Source organism: Protomyctophum parallelum (genome assembly GCF_964188405.1).
Source record: "Protomyctophum parallelum genome assembly, chromosome: 20".
NCBI lineage: Eukaryota > Metazoa > Chordata > Actinopteri > Myctophiformes > Myctophidae > Protomyctophum > Protomyctophum parallelum.
In genome coordinates this window covers 916,094-936,596 of record NC_139718.1, presented here as the reverse complement: position 1 = coordinate 936,596, position 20,503 = coordinate 916,094, and the positions used below count along the sequence as shown (strand labels likewise).

Here is a 20,503-nt window from a genome sequence, read left to right as displayed (position 1 = left end):
TTAAGCAATATCACACGAGAGGGTGTTGTTTAACGTGATTATTGCCACGACAGGGATGCGGTCAGGAACGAGACGGAGTCGAGTTCCGCAAGCATCACTGAAGTATCTGGGTCAGTAATCATTTGGGGTCCTTTGGGGGTCCCTGGGGGTCCTTTGGGGGTCCTTTGGGGGTCCCTGGAGGTCCTTTGGGGGTCCTTTGGGGGTCCCTGGGGGTCCCTGGGGGTCCTTTGGGGGTCCCTGGGGGTCCTTTGGGGGTCCACTGTCTCAGACACAGCCGTACTCATACCAAACGGTCTGCGGGTCGTTATTGGGGTCGGGGGAGGCGGGCGTACTATTGGGTCTAAGCTCCTCCCCTTCCTCTTCTTTCTTCAGGCGGGAGGCGGGGTCAGTGGCGGGGGGTGGGCCCTCCCTAAGCCCCTCCCCCTGCTCTGAGCCGCCGTCGCCGTCGTCCAATGGCGGCGCAGGGAGCGCCCTGACGGGCGTCACCGTGGCCACCTCTCCGCGGTAGGCGTGGCCTAGGCGCTCTCGGTCTCGCTCCCTCTCGGCCAATCGCTGCGTCTGCAGCAGGTTGAGAGACGACGAATGGTGGAGCGGGGCGGAGCTTAGGAAGGTCATGTCCGCCTGCTGATTGGCCGCGCCGGCGAGCCGCTCCGACAGCGGCCGTTCCCTGGCGGCGGCCGTGCCCCCCCCCGGGCGGCGAAGCACCACGTCCGATTGGCCGACGGACGGTGAGGCGTCGGCCAATCCGCGGTAGCCGTCGGTCGGTCCGTTGCAGCGCAGCAAATCGGCCGAGGCCAGGCTGAAGGCTCTGCTCAGCGATTGGCTGCTTCTCTGGCCGGGTGGGAGGAGGGGGAGGGGCTGGGCCTGGGCCGAGGAGGAGGAGGCCGGCGATTGGCCAACGGGCTGGCGGGGGGAGGGCTTAACGCTCTGTCCCGGTCTCTGGTTGGCCGGCTGAACGGTGGGCGTGACGTAGCTGGTGGGCGTGGTGTGGTCTCGGCCAGTGGGAGCCGAGTGGGAGGGGCCTCGGGTGAAATAGTCGGTCATTAGGTCCTCCCTGCTTCCTGTTGAAACCTGCAAGAAATTAGCATAATTTATTCATTTATTTCTACGTCCTGGAGAAACCTGAAAGAAATTAACATAATTAACGCCAGGGTTAATTCATTCATTAAATCATACCCTCGTTCAAACCTTATTTTGAAGAGCCAAAACCTTGATCTTATTTTGAAGAGCCAAAACCTTGATCTTATTTTGAAGAGCCCAAAACCTTGATCTTATTTTGAAGAGCCAAAACCTTGATCTTATTTTGAAGAGCCAAAACCTTGATCTTATTTTGAAGAGCCCAAAACCTTGATCTTATTTTGAAGAGCCAAAACCTTGATTTTATTTTGAAGAGCCCAAAACCTTGATCTTATTTTGAAGAGCCAAAACCTTGATCTTATTTTGAAGAGCCAAAACCTTGATCTTATTTTGAAGAGCCCAAAACCTTGATCTTATTTTGAAGAGCCCAAAACCTTGATCTTATTTTGAAGAGCCAAAACCTTGATCTTATTTTGAAGAGCCCAAAACCTTGATCTTATTTTGAAGAGCCAAAACCTTGATCTTATTTTGAAGAGCCAAAACCTTGATCTTATTTTGAAGAGCCCAAAACCTTGATCTTATTTTGAAGAGCCAAAAACCTTGATCTTATTTTCGGCGATCAGAAAGGCTGACCGCGACCGCTACGGCGCCACCTATAGACCGTCACATGAAGCCGGTTTTGACCAGAGAAAATGCCACCTGGGACAAGAAAAAGGGCCTTTCTCAGCCCCACCCCTCTCCTCTCGGCCCCGCCCCTCTCCTCTCGCCCCCCCCCCTCTCCCATTGTTTATATTGTGTTTAGTTTCCAAGATGGCCGCAGCACCAGGAGGGGGTGGGGCAGAGGTGAGCGGGCGGGGTCGACATGTGACCTCACTGAGCTGCGTTCAAGACACCTGGCCTGTGTCTGAACACAGCTCTGATGGATGTGTTCTGCCCCCCCTCCCCCCCCTCTGAGGCTTTGATGGATGTGTTCTAGAGATATGGGAAGTTTTCTATATACAAGTGAGGTAGTGATTTTCACATGCATACATCACGTGCATGATACCCCCCCCCCCCCTCCAGTGACTAGACTAGTTGCGCGCTCCATTGCTGTTGACAACATCACCTAGCAACCCAAGGCTAATGTAAGTAGCATGACATCACCACCTAGCAACCCTGGGTTTAGGTGCGTTACCCGTTCAAATCATATCAAATCAATAACGGTGGGTCGCACACACCAAGAAGACGCCAGTTCAATCATTTATTCTTGCATTTTGAACAGGAGACAAACGTTTGGGCTATCCAGACTTCATCAGTGTCACTTGGTGTGTGCAGTCTTGGTGTGTGCGGTCTTGGTGTGGGCGGTAATGTGAGCCATTACCGTTATTTATTTAATGTAAGTAGCATCACCTAGCAACCCAGAGCTAATGTAAGTAGCATGACATCATCAGAGCTAATGTAAGTAGCATCACCTAGCAACCCAGAGCTAATGTAAGTAGCATGACATCATCAGAGCTAATGTAAGTGGCATCACCTAGCAACCCAGAGCTAATGTAAGTAGCATGACATCATCAGAGCTAATGTAAGTAGCATGACATCATCAGAGCTAATGTAAGTAGCATGACATCATCAGAGCTAATGTAAGTGGCATTACGACTCCATCGATCATAATTAGATCCAGTGTTGAGAAAGTTCACTTTCTGCATGAACTAGTTCAGTTCACAGTTCACACATTTAAAAATGAACTAGTTCAGTTCACAGTTCACATATTTATAAATGAACTAGTTCAGTTCACAGTTCACACATTTAAACATGAACTAGTTCAGTTCACAGTTCACACATTTAAAAATGAACTAGTTCAGTTCACAGTTCACACATTTATAAATGAACTAGTTCAGTTCACAGTTCACACATTTAAACATGAACTAGTTCAGTTCACAGTTCACACATTTAAAAATGAACTAGTTCAGTTCACAGTTCACACATTTAAACATGAACTAGTTCAGTTCACAGTTCACACATTTATAAATGAACTAGTTCAGTTCACAGTTCACACATTTAAACATGAACTAGTTCAGTTCACAGTTCACACATTTAAACATGAACTAGTTCAGTTCACAGTTCACACATTTAAACATGAACTAGTTCAGTTCACAGTTCACACATTTAAACATGAACTAGTTCAGTTCACAGTTCACACATTTATAAATGAACTAGTTCAGTTCACAGTTCACACATTTAAACATGAACTAGTTCAGTTCACAGTTCACACATTTAAACATGAACTAGTTCAGTTCACAGTTCACACATTTATAAATGAACTAGTTCAGTTCACAGTTCACACATTTATAAATGAACTAGTTCAGTTCACAGTTCACACATTTAAAAATGAACTAGTTCAGTTCACAGTTCACACATTTATAAATGAACTAGTTCAGTTCACAGTTCACACATTTATAAATGAACTAGTTCAGTTCACAGTTCACACATTTAAACATGAACTCGGTCATCAGTTCATAGTTCATTATTAACCCGACGTCGAAAATTTTAAAAATGAGAGAGAGAGAGAGAGACACTAGAGAAGACAGACTGTGTTCACTCTGCTCTCAAGGGGAGGTGGAGACGGAACTACACTTTCTGTTACAATGCGACAAATATAAAGACATCAGAGAATCATGCTTCCCTAAAATTAAAGAAAAATATAAAGATTTTGAATCCACCATTAATAACTGAACTCATCACTCCAATATGTTCTGGGAGAACAGTCCAAATGCACAGTTTTGGCAGCAAAATACGTGTGGAGTTGTCATCGACTGAGGGACAGCCAGTGGACAGAAGAGACAGGTATATCTGTCTGAGGGACAGCCAGTGGACAGTAGAGACAGGTATATCTGTCTGAGGGACAGCCAGTGGACAGTAGAGACAGGTATATCTGTCTGAGGGACAGCCAGTGGACAGAAGAGACAGGTATATCTGTCTGAGGGACAGCCAGTGGACAGTAGAGACAGGTATATCTGTCTGAGGGACAGACAGTGGACAGAAGAGACAGGTATATCTGTCTGAGGGACAGACAGTGGACAGTAGAGACAGGTATATCTGTCTGAGGGACAGACAGTGGACAGTAGAGACAGGTATATCTGTCTGAGGGACAGACAGTGGACAGAAGAGACAGACAGGTATATCTGTCTGAGGGACAGCCAGTGGACAGTAGAGACAGGTGTATCTGTCTGAACAGGGTCATTAAGTTACTGTTATGTTTATGTTTGTTAATTTATTTTCATTGTTACTGTATTGCTTGTTGTTCATTATTGTTGGGATGTTTGTCGTTGTTTCTGTGTGTGTAGAGAGTTGTTGTTTCTGTGTTGACTTTTGTTTTGTTGTATGTACGCTTTGGCAAATGTAGAACATATTTATCATGCCTTTTGAAATTGAAAAAGATTGAATTTAGAGACAGACAGAGAGACAGAGAGAGGTGCAGTACAGTGTTGTTTTTGGCAGCAAATTTCTATTTTAGTTTAGTCATAGTATTTGGACTGAAACTTCATTTAGTTTTTGTCATATTTTAGTCACCTGGAATGTCTTAGTGTTAGTTTAGTTTTAGTCGACTAAACGTCATAAGATTTTAGTCGACTAAATCTACAGTTGATTTAGTCGACTAAAATGTATTTTGGCGGGCCTTGATGCCGTCGTAATGAGTGTTTTTACACTTGCTGAAAATAGACGATCTACAAGCTCACAACGCGTCGCAGAGCTTGTAGATCGGCTATTTTCAGCATGCAACCAAAGTGTAAAATGACTTATACTGGATCTCTTGTCCACTAGTCCCTTCCTAACATATTTGTCGACGAAATTGTCAGTATATTTAGTCTTAGTTTTAGTCATCATAGCTTAATTTTCATTTAGTTTCCATTCGTTTTTGTCAGTGGAAAAAGGTAGTCGACGAACATTTTTCGTCTTAGTTTTAGTCGACGAAAACAACAATGGTGCAGAAGAGCAGGTTGCTATGGTTACCATGGGAGGAGACACAGACAGAGAGACAGAGAGAGAGGTTGCTATGGTTACCATGGGAGGAGACAGAGAGAGACACAGACAGAGAGACAGAGAGAGAGGTTGCTATGGTTACCATGGGAGGAGACACAGAGAGACACAGACAGAGAGACAGAGAGAGAGGTTGCTATGGTTACCATGGGAGGAGACACAGAGAGAGACACAGGCAGAGAGACAGAGAGAGAGGTTGCTATGGTTACCATGGGAGGAGACACAGAGAGAGACACAGACAGAGAGACAGAGAGAGAGGTTGCTATGGTTACCATGGGAGGAGACACAGAGAGACACAGACAGAGAGACAGAGAGAGAGGTTGCTATGGTTACCATGGGAGGAGACACAGAGAGACACAGACAGAGAGACAGAGAGAGAGGTTGCTATGGTTACCATGGGAGGAGACACAGAGAGACACAGACAGAGAGACAGAGAGAGAGGTTGCTATGGTTACCATGGGAGGAGACACAGAGAGAGACACAGACAGAGAGACAGAGAGAGAGGTTGCTATGGTTACCATGGGAGGAGACAGAGAGAGACACAGACAGAGAGACAGAGAGAGAGGTTGCTATGGTTACCATGGGAGGAGACAGAGAGAGACACAGACAGAGAGACAGAGAGAGAGGTTGCTATGGTTACCATGGGAGGAGACAGAGAGAGACACAGACAGAGAGACAGAGAGAGAGGTTGCTATGGTTACCATGGGAGGAGACACAGAGAGAGACACAGACAGAGAGACAGAGAGAGAGGTTGCTATGGTTACCATGGGAGGAGACAGAGAGAGACACAGACAGAGAGACAGAGAGAGAGGTTGCTATGGTTACCATGGGAGGAGACAGAGAGAGACACAGACAGAGAGACAGAGAGACAGGTTGCTATGGTTACCATGGGAGGAGACACAGAGAGACACAGACAGAGAGACAGAGAGAGAGGTTGCTATGGTTACCATGGGAGGAGACACAGAGAGACACAGACAGAGAGACAGAGAGAGAGGTTGCTATGGTTACCATGGGAGGAGACACAGAGAGACACAGACAGAGAGACAGAGAGAGAGGTTGCTATGGTTACCATGGGAGGAGACACAGAGAGAGACACAGACAGAGAGACAGAGAGAGAGGTTGCTATGGTTACCATGGGAGGAGACAGAGAGAGACACAGACAGAGAGACAGAGAGAGAGGTTGCTATGGTTACCATGGGAGGAGACACAGAGAGAGAGAGAGAGAGGTTGCTATGGTTACCATGGGAGGAGACACAGAGAGAGACACAGACAGAGAGACAGAGAGAGAGGTTGCTATGGTTACCATGGGAGGAGACAGAGAGAGACACAGACAGAGAGACAGAGAGAGAGGTTGCTATGGTTACCATGGGAGGAGACAGAGAGAGACACAGACAGAGAGACAGAGAGACAGGTTGCTATGGTTACCATGGGAGGAGACACAGAGAGAGACACAGACAGAGAGACAGAGAGAGAGGTTGCTATGGTTACCATGGGAGGAGACACAGAGAGACACAGACAGAGAGACAGAGAGAGAGGTTGCTATGGTTACCATGGGAGGAGACACAGAGAGACACAGACAGAGAGACAGAGAGAGAGGTTGCTATGGTTACCATGGGAGGAGACACAGAGAGAGACACAGACAGAGAGACAGAGAGAGAGGTTGCTATGGTTACCATGGGAGGAGACAGAGAGAGAGACACAGGCAGAGAGACAGAGAGAGAGGTTGCTATGGTTACCATGGGAGGAGACAGAGAGAGACACAGACAGAGAGACAGAGAGAGAGGTTGCTATGGTTACCATGGGAGGAGACACAGAGAGAGACACAGACAGAGAGACAGAGAGAGAGGTTGCTATGGTTACCATGGGAGGAGACAGAGAGAGACACAGACAGAGAGACAGAGAGAGAGGTTGCTATGGTTACCATGGGAGGAGACACAGAGAGACACAGACAGAGAGACAGAGAGAGAGGTTGCTATGGTTACCATGGGAGGAGACACAGAGAGAGAGAGAGAGAGGTGCAGTAGAGCAGGTTGCTATGGTTACCATGGGAGGAGACTTGACGTTGCTCTCCTGTAGGAACTGCTCCAACGTCACCATCTCACTTCCTGGAGAGCCTGGGCGGGGCTTGGCCTTGGCCCCGCCCCCTCTCTGGGGAGGGGGGTGGGCCATGTCGTACGGGAGGGTGGAGCTACGGGACAGGGACTGCTGTGATTGGTTGAGGAGGCCTGCGGTGACATCATCGCTGGAGAAACTGGCCGGGCGTCCGTGGCGATCCGACGAGTCTGGGAACCAGACAGGAAGTGATGTCACAATGTGTCTGTTTGCATGTGAGTGTGTGTGCGTGCACGTTGTCGGACACTGTGCGTGTCACTGTGTGTTTTGTGTGTGCGTGGCAGTGGCGTTTCCAGGAATCACATTTTGGGTAAGATGTCTTAATCTCCGTCAAGTTAGTGATATCTTAGCCTGACCTAAGCAGAGACATTTCTGGCCTAGATGGGAGGGTCGCGCCTCAGAAAAGCGCGCACCCTGATTGGATCTCATCGATCTGTCCGTCACCCCCGGCCAGCGCTACGTCACATCATTTAGAGCGACGCCCACCCGGAAGGGTTGACTCCCACTTTTAGACTGGTTCAGCCCACGGCTTTTTCCAGGCTTTCATCTTTCGCGCAGACGAAATGAAAGCCTGGGTATCGAGGCTAGTGATATCTAAACCGGCCACATCGCTCCACGGCCTAGAGGCGCGACAGTGACACGTCATCGAAAATGTTCCCTGCATTGTTTAGCCGACGACAACGAGACAACGACAACAATACTATTGTTAGCTGCTACACAGATTCACAACAACATCCGGTCCTAATGTTAGTATATGTATATGTTTTGTCTCACTGTGATGCTGTTGTTTTTCTGTTGTTTTCTGTAATGTGTCTCAGTTGTTGTCACTGTTTGTACTTTGTTTTCTCGCTGTTGTTTTTCTGTGTGGTAGCTTTAGTGCACTTGTTTTTATTTAATTTTTTCTCCTGTACAGCACTTTGTAAACTCTGCTATATAAATAAAGTGGATTGGATTGGTTAGCTGCTACACACACCTTCACAACAACATCCGGTCTGTTAGCTGCTACACACATTCACAACAACATCCGGTCTGTTAGCTGCTACACACATTCACAACAACATCCGGTCCGTGGGTGAAAGTCCTCTGGGGGGCGCTATAAACGATGGGCACATTTCACTAATGGATTAGATAACCCCCGGACCCTTTAAGGTAATAATTAATCATTAATGGATTAGATAACCCCCGGACCCTTTAAGGTAATAATTAATCACTAATGGATTAGATAACCCCCGGACCCTTTAAGGTAATAATTAATCACTAATGGATTAGATAACCCCCGGACCCTTTAAGGTAATAATTAATCACTAATGGATTAGATAACCCCCGGACCCTTTAAGGTAATAATTGTCGCACACCAATCGTACGTAGCACTACCGCAACGGCCGATCAGCTGTCCACTAATAGTTCACTAATAGGTCAGCTGTCCACTAATAGTTCACTAATAGGTCAGCTGTCCACTAATAGTTCACTAATAGGTCAGCTGTCCACTAATAGTTCACTAATAGGTCAGCTGTCCACTAATAGTTCACTAATAGGTCAGCTGTCCACTAATAGTTCACTAATAGGTCAGCTGTCCACTAATAGTTCACTAATAGGTCAGCTGTCCACTAATAGTTCACTAATAGGTCAGCTGTCCACTAATAGTTCACTAATAGGTCAGCTGTCCACTAATAGTTCACTAATAGGTCAGCTGTCCACTAATAGTTCACTAATAGATCAGCTGTCCACTAATAGATCACTAATAGGTCAGCTGTCCACTAATAGTTCACTAATAGGTCAGCTGTCCACTAATAGTTCACTAATAGGTCAGCTGTCCACTAATAGTTCACTAATAGGTCAGCTGTCCACTAATAGTTCACTAATAGGTCAGCTGTCCACTAATAGTTCACTAATAGGTCAGCTGTCCACTAATAGTTCACTAATAGATCAGCTGTCCACTAATAGTTCACTAATAAGTCAGCTGTCCACTAATAGTTCACTAATAGGTCAGCTGTCCACTAATAGATCACTAATAGGTCAGCTGTCCACTAATAGTTCTCAGGTCTTGTTTTTGTCCTCCATTTTTGTCCACTGATTTTGGCAGAAAATGGATTTGGACGCCTGTCCTCGCCTTACTGTACGTGCGTGTGTGTGTGCGTGCGTGCATGCGTGCGTGCGTGCGTGCGTGCGTACCTCTACAGGTCACCGGGGAGTTGGACAGTGACGTGTTGTTGTTGTTGTAACTCAGACCGTTACCATGGAGACCAAACATGGTGTCCTCATCGCCTTGGAAGCCTGAATATTCATATACAAACACATAAATATTCATATTAATTTACATGAACTTTCATATTTCATAAACATGAATTTACATCCAGTGGGTTTTTTTTCACACGTTTTCTTCCCGAAGGCGGCGTTTAGGGCCGCGCTACGCCGTGACGCACACAACTGCTTAGAATCGGAAGCATTGATTTAGATGAAGAGTTATTCAGAGGGGGTGGGGGGGCCGGTGGCTCAGCGGTAGAGTGACCGGATGGTCCCTCTGTGCCCCCCCCCCCAGAGTTAGTGTCAAAGTGTCCTTGAGCAAGACTCTGAACCCCTGAATGCTCCTGATGTGCTGGTTGGTGCCTTGCATGGTTTCCTCCGCCATCGGTGTGTGAATGAGTGAATGTAATGCACAATATATGTAACATAATGTAACAATATACTGTACAGTATGTGACGCTCCCAGCCTGTGGAGCGATGACGCTCCCAGCCTGTGGAGCGGTGACGCTCCCAGCCTGTGGAGCGATGACGCTCCCAGCCTGTGGAGCGGTGACGCTCCCAGCCTGTGGAGCGATGACGCTCCCAGCCTGTGGAGCGACGCTCCCAGCCTATGGAGCGATGACGCTCCCAGCCTGTGGAGCGACGCTCCCAGCCTGTGGAGCGGTGACGCTCCCAGCCTGTGGAGCGATGACGCTCCCAGCCTGTGGAGCGACGCTCCCAGCCTGTGGAGCGATGCTACCAGCCTGTGGAGCGACGCTCCCAGCCTGTGGAGCGACGCTCCTAGCCTGTGGAGCGACGCTCCCAGCCTGTGGAGCGACGACGCTCCCAGCCTGTGGAGCGACGACGCTCCCAGCCTGTGGAGCGACGACGCTCCCAGCCTGTGGAGCGACGCGCTCCCAGCCTGTGGAGCGACGCTCCCAGCCTGTGGAGCGACGCTCCCAGCCTGTGGAGCGACGCTCCCAGCCTGTGGAGCGACGCTCCCAGCCTGTGGAGCGATGACGCTCCCAGCCTGTGGAGCGATGTGCTCCCAGCCTGTGGAGCGACGCTACCAGCCTGTGGAGCGGTGCGCTCCCAGCCTGTGGAGCGATGACGCTCCCAGCCTGTGGAGCGATGACGCTCCCAGCCTGTGGAGCGACGCGCTCCGTTATGTTAAGATTATTGTTCCGTCCTGTGATTAATCTCCGTCCTGAGCGGGATTATTGACTGACTGGGACCTCCTTAAACACCCCCCTCAGTCTGGGACCTCCTTAAACACCCCCCTCAGTCTGGGACCTCCTTAAACCCCCCTCAGTCTGGGACCTCCTTAAACACCCCTCAGTCTGGGACCTCCTTAAACACCCCCCTCAGTCTGGGACCTCCTTAAACACCCCCCTCAGTCTGGTTTCTGGTATAACGGACGTTAAAGCAGAAAGCCCAAGTGAAGCGAGGCCGCCTGCCTCGCTCCACAACGAGCCTGAAACAGAACTGAACCTGAAGTGCTTGTAGATCTGCTATTTCTTCACACACACACACACACTGACCTCGGGGCCTCCGGCCGGCTGCCGAGCCAGGCCTGGAGCTGGAGTTGTTGACCAGGCCCATGGAGGAGGCCTGTTGGCTGGGAGCGGAGCTCACTGGCCTGGGGCTCTCGTTGACCAGGCCCATGGAGGAGGCCTGTTGGCTGGGAGCGGAGCTCACTGGCCTGGGGCTCTGGTTGACCAGGCCCAGAGAGGAGGCCTGTTGGCTGGGAGAGGAGCTCACTGGCCTGGGGCTCTGGATGAGAGGTCTGGGGGTGTGGCCTGCTGGGACAGCAAAAAGGTTACGTTACACAACTTTAACTGAAGTATTTTAACATAAAATATCACGTTTTACAACTTAAAGGAGCATTCAGTGATTTGGGAAAAAAAAACCCCGGTAAGCCCCGGTAACAAGATGTGCACATGCACGCTCTACAGTGGGGGGGGGGGGGGGGGGGGGGGTGATCCATTTATTTAGAAGTTTCAACATGAAACACCGGTCTGAAGTTTCTGAACCAATCAGAGCGTCGCATCCCTTCAGGCGATGGGACGGTAGCTAGGGACGGTAGCTATGCTATACGCAACACGCATGGTGTGTGTTTGTTTATAAATCAGATGGTCGGCCAGCTGTACCACTTTACTGTTATGTGGCTTATTTCTACCCTATAATGTTTTCAGATACATAATTTAGCGTGATGATTAAGTTGAAACCGAGTAATACACTGTCTGGATGTTATCTGGAATGGGAGGATTTCTGTAATCAGAAGCAGCTGTGTTGGACGGATGCGCAGATATGGGGAATTAAACGGGTGAGCTTCATTGTTATTGGCTTTTATCGATGCGTATCTCGACACGTCATCATCACGCAGCACGTTTTCGTTTTAATAAATAAATAAAACAATTGTTTTTATGGACTCTTCATATAAAAACACACAGCAATGAGAATTTTCCCATTTCTTTGGCATCCATTGTTAGGTATGCCCATATGATGACCACGGATATGGTCTAAAAGTGGCATCCATTGTTAGGTATGCCCATATGATGACCACGGATATGGTCTAAAAGTGGCATCCATTGTTAGGTATGCCCATATGATGACCACGGATATGGTCTAAAAGTGGCATCCATTGTTAGGTATGCCCATATGATGACCACGGATATGGTCTAAAAGTGGCATCCATTGTTAGGTATGCCCATATGATGACCACGGATATGGTCTAAAAGTGGCATCCATTGTTAGGTATGCCCATATGATGACCACGGATATGGTCTAAAAGTGTGAAAAACGTCTTTTTCATTTCACTACGCCTTTAATTAAGTGAAATCACTGAACAAACCCTTAAACTAAGTATTTGAACGTCAAAGAACATCAAATGTCATTTTATACACCGTCATACGACAGTGTACCCCTAATGCACAAATAGCAGATCATATTTCCCCCAATTTGTGAAGACAAAGTTTAATGACCGTGACCTTGTCCAAGCCCCGCCTCCTCGCCGTTGACGCTGTCACTGCTGCCTCGCGGCGTGCTGCTGTTGTATAGGCTCCGCCCCCTGTCCGTCACACCTGTCGAACCAATCACAGCGTGAGTGGGCGTGGTCACGCATATTATTATTTTTTAAACATCCGATTGGCCAGCAGCTTCACACTACAGCAGCATGTTGTGATTGGCTAATCTACTTAAAGCAATTAATTAGTGACTGTCGCACGCACGCACACACACACACACGCACACACACACACACACGCACACAATCGTGAAAATGTGTGCAATTCTTTGAATATATATTCTTTCACAGAGAATGTTTTCACGTTTTTAACTCATATCTTTGCTTCTGGGGGTCCCTGGAACAACATATTTTCAGATGGGGGTCAGCGGCCAAATACAGATAATTCTAGGGGTCCTTAACATGAAATAGTTTGAAAACCACTGATATAGAAACATGAGGTTTAACCCTGTGAGAACCACTGATATAGAAACATGAGGTTTAACCCTGTGAGAACCACTGATATGGAAACATGAGGTTTAACCCTGTGAGAACCACTGATATAGAAACATAGGGTTTAACCCTGTGAGAACCACTGATATAGAAACATAGGGTTTAACCCTGTGAGAACCACTGATATAGAAACATAGGGTTTAACCCTGTGAGAACCACTGACATAGAAACATGAGGTTTAACCCTGTGAGAACCACTGATATAGAAACATAGGGTTTAACCCTGTGAGAACCACTGATATAGAAACATAGGGTTTAACCCTGTGAGAACCACTGATATAGAAACATGAGGTTTAACCCTGTGAGAACCACTGATATAGAAACATGAGGTTTAACCCTGTGAGAACCACTGATATAGAAACATGAGGTTTAACCCTGTGAGAACCACTGATATAGAAACATGAGGTTTAACCCTGTGAGAACCACTGATATAGAAACATGAGGTTTAACCCTGTGAGAACCACTGATATAGAAACATGAGGTTTAACCCTGTGAGAACCACTGATATAGAAACATGAGGTTTTAACCCTGTGAGAACCACTGTCACAGAAACATAGGGTTTAACCCTGTGAGAACCACTCAATATATAACATTCAAAGATGATGACTCCGCCACAATGGCACTTAACGGTTGGATTTAAAAAGACGAAGACCTTCGTCCATGGCACTGAAATTATTGGGTCGATAAAGATGTTGCTTTTGTGTTGTGATGATGATGATGATGATGATGATGAAGGTGATGGCTCCGTTGGAGGCGATGGTGACATCATCACGACGATGTCATGATGACGTCATGACGTCAGCCATGATGTCAGAGGAGGACCAGAAACGCAGTCGTCTGGTGAGCGAGAGGGAGGGGGCGAGCGAGGGGGAGGGGCTGGCAGGGGGGAGGTGGAGCTTATCCTGACTTTTACTGCGCAGGAAATGGAAACGTTTGTGAGCTGAGAGAGAGAGAGAGAGAGAGAGAGAGAGAGAGAGAGACACAGAGACAGAGACAGAGACAGAGAGAGAGAGAGAGAGAGAGAGAGAGAGAGAGAGAGACAGACAAGAGAGAGAGAGAGAGAGAGAGAGAGAGAGAGAGAGAGAGAGAGAGAGAGAGAGAGAGACAAAGAGAGATAGAGAGAGAGATAGAGAGAGAGAGAGAGAGAGAGAGAGAGAGAGAGAGAGAGAGAGAGAGAGAGAGAGAGAGACAAAGAGAGACAAATAGAGAGAGAGATAGAGAGAGAGAGAGAGAGAGAGAGAGAGAGAGAGAGAGAGAGAGAGAGAGAGACAGAGAGAGAGAGAGAGAGACAGAGACAGAGATAGAGAGAGAGAGCGAGAGCGAGACAGAGAGATAGAGAGAGAGATGCGATAAAGGAGAAAACAAAGGAAAAGGTAGCGTGCAAATAGAAAACAAACAAGACAATAGAATAATAAAGACAATAGTATAAAGACAATGGATGACAACAAAGAGAGACAATAGAAAAGAGAGACAGAATGATTAATGAGAGTTAATATCATGCTGTTAATTAAGAGTTCAATCAGAATTAAAGAGTTTAATCATGATTACAAAGAGTTAAATCAGTGAGAAGAGATTAAAAAAGGACCGTTGTTAAAGTTGATAGATTCAGTATTTAATATATTTTATATTCATCTTAATTGAGAACGCTCATCCGTGGTTCTAGTGGCTGATATTGTCCTTCTAATGAACGTTAGACTGGTTGAAAACACACGTCTCTGCTTCTGGTGGCTGATATTGTCCTTCTAATGAACGTTAGACTGGTTGAAAACACACGTCTCTGCTTCTGGTGGCTGATATTGTCCTTCTAATGAACGTTAGACTGGTTGAAAACACACGTCTCTGCTTCTGGTGGCTGATATTGTCCTTCTAATGAACGTTAGACTGGTTGAAAACACACGTCTCTGCTTTATAGTGACTGATATTGTCCTTCTAATGAACGTTAGACTGGTTGGAAACACACGTCTCTGCTTTATGGTGACTGATATTGTCCTTCTAATGAACGTTAGACTGGTTGGAAACACACGTCTCTGCTTCTGGTGGCTGATATTGTCCTTCTAATGAACGTTAGACTGGTTGAAAACACACGTCTCTGCTTCTGGTGACTGATATTGTCCTTCTAATGAACGTTAGACTGGTTGGAAACACACGTCTCTGCTTCTGGTGGCTGATATTGTCCTTCTGATGAACGTTAGACTGGTTGGAAACACACGTCTCTGCTTCTGGCGACTGATGTAGTGTTTTTCCAGTGGTGATAAAAGGATAAAGTGCGTTACTTGCAGAAGAAGAGTTGCATCATCTCATCAGACTCACTGTTTAGACAAACCTTTTGTTTTTCTTGGCTGAACGTTTGACACACAGAGACACGCACACACACACACACAGACGCGCACGCACACACTCACACACACACACACACACACACACACACACACACACACACACACTGGTGGCTTTTTCTGCATGGTGTGTATGAGAGCAATTATCTAGAAAACATTCTGTCTGTCTGTCTGTCTGCCTGCCTGCCTGCCTGCCTGCCTGCCTGCCTGCCTGTCTGTCTGTCTGTCTATCTATCTGTCTGCCTGCCTGCCTGTCTGTCTGTCTGCCTGCCTGCCTGTCTGTCTGTCTGCCTGTCTGCCATGTTGGGGGGTGACTAAAGGTCGTTTATTTATAATCCCACATATGACTCGGTGGTGTTTGGCGCCACCTGGTGGAGCTTCACCATACCCACAACCCTGTGTGCCATGAGAGAGAGAGAGAGAGAGAGAGAGAGAGAGAGAGAGAGAGAGAGAGAGAGAGAGAGAGAGAGAGAGAGATAGAGAGAGACACAGAGAGAGAGAGAGACAGAGAGATAGAGAGAGAGACAGAGATATTTCTCGCTTATCGATTTCGATGAGAGAAATCGATAAGCGAGAAATCGATAAGAAAACAAAGCAAATAATCTACTTCCTTTGCCGTTTAAGATCCTTCGGTGCTAGTAGACGGATCCTTCCGTCATAACGTAAGTTACCATCCTGACGGTCTGCTATTTTTTAAATATCGAAGAACGACTGACATAGAAACATAGCTTTTTCAGAAAACTGTCAGGATGTAGAAGAACATTTATAGAATCGTTCCCAGGTCAAAATGGGTTTAATAATAATCATGTTACCAAGATTTCCTTTTTTCACCTTCGAAATATTTTCACGAATGAGAGCCTATCTGTCATTGGACGATGCAAAGAAAACGCGGATCAATGCCATTGTTTTTTCTTCGGCTTGATTACGGCAATGCACTTTTTTTTCCTGAAACTACCAAAGAAAACAACTGACAGATTATTTACAACTTGTCCAAAATGCGGTAGCCAGAGTTTTAGCTTCAATGCATTGGCTTTTCTGGTTGTTTTTAAGATTGATTTTTTTTAAATTATTTTACTTGTTTATAAAGCTCTCAATGGTCTCGCACCTTCCAACAATTAGACGCTGAACAAGAACTAGGTCTGTCTGGTGACAAACTCAATCTGTCTAGACTAGAGACTCCATTAAAGGGAAATGGTGAACAACATGAAAATGGTGTTTCGACATGAAACACCGGTCTGAAGTTTCTGAACCAATCAGAGCGTCGCATCCCTTCAGGCGATGGGACTGTAGCTAGGGACGGTAGCTAATGCTATGCGCAACAGCGTGGTGTTGTTTGTTTATAAATCATATGGTCGGCCAGCACAACCAGTTTACTGTTATGTGGCTTATTTCTACCATATAATGTTTTCAGATACATATTCTAGCCTGTTCGCAGATGACTCAGCACTGCTGGTCTCGGACAGGAACAAACTGCAGGTTGAAAAGACCCTCAGCTCTGAACTCGGTAGAATCTGCACCTGGCTCGCTGATAACAAACTATCCTTACACCTGGGAAAAACTGAATCCATCCTCTTCGGATCAAATAGTAAACTCAGCAAGGCAGATGGCTTCTTGGTTAGAGTGGGTGACAATATTATCACACGAAAAGATCAAATTACCTACCTAGGTTCCATCCTGGAGGCCAATCTTTCCGGTGATAAATTGGCCACCAACGTAATCAAAAAAGTCAATCAAAGAACAAGATTCCTTTACAGGATCTCCTCACTGGTCAGCAAAAACACCTTGAAGACCTTAACAGGAGCCCTCGTACAAGGTTTCTTTGACTATGCATCCACCTCTTGGTACCACAGCACCTCAAAGGCCCTTAAAACAAGGCTCCAGACCTCTCAAAACAAACTGGTCAGGCTCCTACTTGGCCTCACCCCCCGAACCCACCTCACCCCTGCCCACTTTGACAGGCTGGGATGGCTTAGGGTCGACGACAGAGTACAGCATCTTGCAATGGGTCTGGTCCACAAGATTCGATACACCACCAAGATACCCATGTACCTGTCTAAATACTTCCTTAATGTAAACGAAGTCCACACCCACAACACCAGAGGGAGTGCAACAAACCATGTACAACCCAGATTCGGCACAAACAAGGGACTAAATTATTTTCGCTCCTATGCCACCAAAATGTGGAAGGCCCTACCAACAGTCATTAAGACATGTGAATCCCTTGACTCCTTCAAAACCGCTCTCAAAGGGCACCTACGGATGGCTGCATTTCGAAACTGGCCTCTGTAAAATCTGAATCCCCCCCACCCCCCCACCACATTTTCCCTCACTGTATATTGTATCTTTTCCCTTTTTTTGCTTCCCATATGATGAATTCCTGTTCTGTTCTTTACCTACAGAGAAATGTCTATTTGTATGTCTCTAAATGTTTGTATGTCTTTAAATGTTTTGATGAATTGAACAATGTGGACCCTGTTGTAAACAAGTGTAATGCTTAATTGGGTCGTCCACTCACAGTTGACAGTCTTTGTATTGAGTTTGTGCTTAAAATGTACTGTAAATTCTACAAACTGTTAATAAAGATTTCAATCAATCAATCAAATAGCGTGATGATTAAGTTGAAAGCGAATAATACACTGTCTGGATGTTATCTGGAATGGAAATAAAAACGGAGGATTCTGTAATCAGTAGCAGCTGTGATGGACGGATGAGCAAATATGGGAAAATAAAACGGGTGAGCTTCATTGTTATTGGCTTTTATCGATGTGTATCTCTACACGTCATCACGCAGCACGTTTTCGTTTTAATAAATACATAATGCAATCGTTTTTATGGACCTTTGATATAGAAACACACAGAAATGAGAATTTTCACATTTTTTTGGCATCCATTGTTAGGTATGCCCATATAATGACCACGGATATGGTCTAAAAGTGTGAAAAACGTCTTTTTCATTTCACTACACCTTTAACTAGCTTTTAAAACATTCAACTAATCACAAAGAAATTAAAAAAAAATATATATATATATATATATATATGGGGGAAAAAAGAACAACCAGTCATATGCATACTGTGTGTGTGTGTGTGCGTGCATGCGTGCGTGTGTCTGTGTGTGTGTGTGCGTGCGTTACCTCGACCAACGGGCGTGAGCCCCGGGGACTGGTGGGCGTGGTGGTTGCCGTGGGCGTGTCCGTTGTTGTCGGGCGTGTCACTTCCTGTGCGGGGAGGCAGGGGCGGGGGGGTGTCGCCCGGGGGGGGGAGGATGGGCGGGGGGGAGGGGAGGGGCCTCTCTCTGCTGCTCTCCTTACGATTGGGCTTCATCAGCTTAGCTAAGGCTTTGGCCCCGCCCCACTGGCTCCTCCTACAACATGAATATGCATGAGTTAATTAATGACAAAGCTTTGGCCCCGCCCCACTGGCTCCTCCTACAATATGAATATGCATGAGTTAATTAATGACAAAGCTTTGGCCCCGCCCCACTGGCTCCTCCTACAATATGAATATGCATGAGTTAATTAATGACAGAGCTTTAGCCCCGCCCCACTGGCTCCTCCTACAATATGAATATGCATGAGTTAATTATACTGGCTCCTCCTACAATATGAATATCCTTGTGTTAATTGCACTGGCTCCTCCTACAATATTAATATTCATGAGTTACATATACTGACTCCTCCTACAATATGGATATTCATGAGTTACATATACTGACTCCTCCTACAATATGAATATTCATGTGTTTATGTTAACAAAGCTTTAGGTATGAATGTTAGACTGGTTGGAAACACACGTCTGCTTCTGGTGGCTGGTATTGTCCTTCTAATGAACGTTAGACTGGTTGGAAACACACGTCTCTGCTTCTGGTGACTGATATTGTCCTTCTAATGAACGTTAGACTGGTTGAAAACACACGTCTCTGCTTCTGGTGGCTGATATTGTCCTTCTAATGAACGTTAGACTGGTTGAAAACACACGTCTCTGCTTCTGGTGGCTGATATTGTCCTTCTAATGAACGTTAGACTGGTTGAAAACACACGTCTCTGCTTCTGGTGACTGATATTGTCCTTCTAATGAACGTTAGACTGGTTGAAAACACACGTCTCTGCTTCTGGTGACTGATATTGTCCTTCTAATGAACGTTAGACTGGTTGAAAACACACGTCTCTGCTTCTGGTGGCTGATATTGTCCTTCTAATGAACGTTAGACTGGTTGGAAACACACGTCTCTGCTTCTGGTGACTGATATTGTCCTTCTAATGAACGTTAGACTGGTTGGAAACACAAGTCTCTGCTTCTGGTGACTGATATTGTCCTTCTAATGAACGTTAGACTGGTTGAAAACACACGTCTCTGCTTCTGGTGACTGATATTGTCCTAATGCATGAGGGGCTGTGTTTCTTTTTTTATTCTTTCATAAAAATGAGCTTGAAAACCTCGACCTTCGTGTCACAAACATCAGTAGAATATGCTAAAACACATTGTGTTAATTAGTGTCAATTACTTTTTGGGGGCGGGGTCGTAGAACTTGTACTGATCCATGATCTTCTCCTCTAGTTTCTCCTTCTGTCGCCTCAGAGAGTTCAGCTTATCTCTGAAAATATATAAAATATATAATAAACATACATACACAATACATCTGAGAGAGTTCAGCTTATCTCTGAAAATATATAAAATATATTATACACAATACATCTGAGAGTTCAGCTTATCTCTGAAAATATATAAAATATATAATAATAATAATAATAATAATAAAGCTTTATTTGTAAAGCACCTTTTAAGAACAAGTCACAAAGTGCTTTAACAGAGAGACATATATAAAAGCATAGCAAGGAGAACACACAATAGAATAAAAAAATATATATATTATAAACAATACATCTGAGAGAGTTCAGCTTATCTCTAAAAATATATAAAATATATTATATCAATAAATACGTCTGAGAGTTCAGCTTATCTCTGAAAATGTAAAAATACATATATACAAAGCACACTGAAAATACATTATATAAATATATACACAACACATCTGAGAGAGTTCAGCTTATCTCTGAAAATATAAACATACATATATACAAAGCACACTGAAAATACATTATATAAATATATACACAACACATCTGAGAGAGTTCAGCTTATCTCTGAAAATATAGAAAATATATTATATAAATATATAATACATCTGAGAGAGTTCAGCTTATCTCTGAAAATATAGAAAAT

The 20,503-nt window shown here is 45.6% G+C and overlaps 1 protein-coding gene across 1 annotated transcript in view; it reads right to left on the bottom strand.

Moving 5' to 3' along the window:
• Nucleotides 1–214: 214 nt before the first annotated feature.
• ccdc88c (coiled-coil domain containing 88C) overlaps nucleotides 215–20,503 on the bottom strand; it is a 100,798-nt gene continuing 80,509 nt past the window's right edge. Inside the window, exons 28-34 of the mRNA XM_083791402.1 lie at nucleotides 19,785–19,874; nucleotides 18,415–18,644; nucleotides 12,420–12,512; nucleotides 10,971–11,228; nucleotides 9,379–9,480; nucleotides 7,138–7,376; nucleotides 215–1,071 (exon numbers count right to left, since the gene is read on the bottom strand). Of these exons, the coding sequence (XP_083647528.1) occupies nucleotides 265–1,071; nucleotides 7,138–7,376; nucleotides 9,379–9,480; nucleotides 10,971–11,228; nucleotides 12,420–12,512; nucleotides 18,415–18,644; nucleotides 19,785–19,874 (1,819 nt within the window). The 3' untranslated portion in view covers nucleotides 215–264. The remainder of the gene's footprint in view (nucleotides 1,072–7,137; nucleotides 7,377–9,378; nucleotides 9,481–10,970; nucleotides 11,229–12,419; nucleotides 12,513–18,414; nucleotides 18,645–19,784; nucleotides 19,875–20,503) is intronic.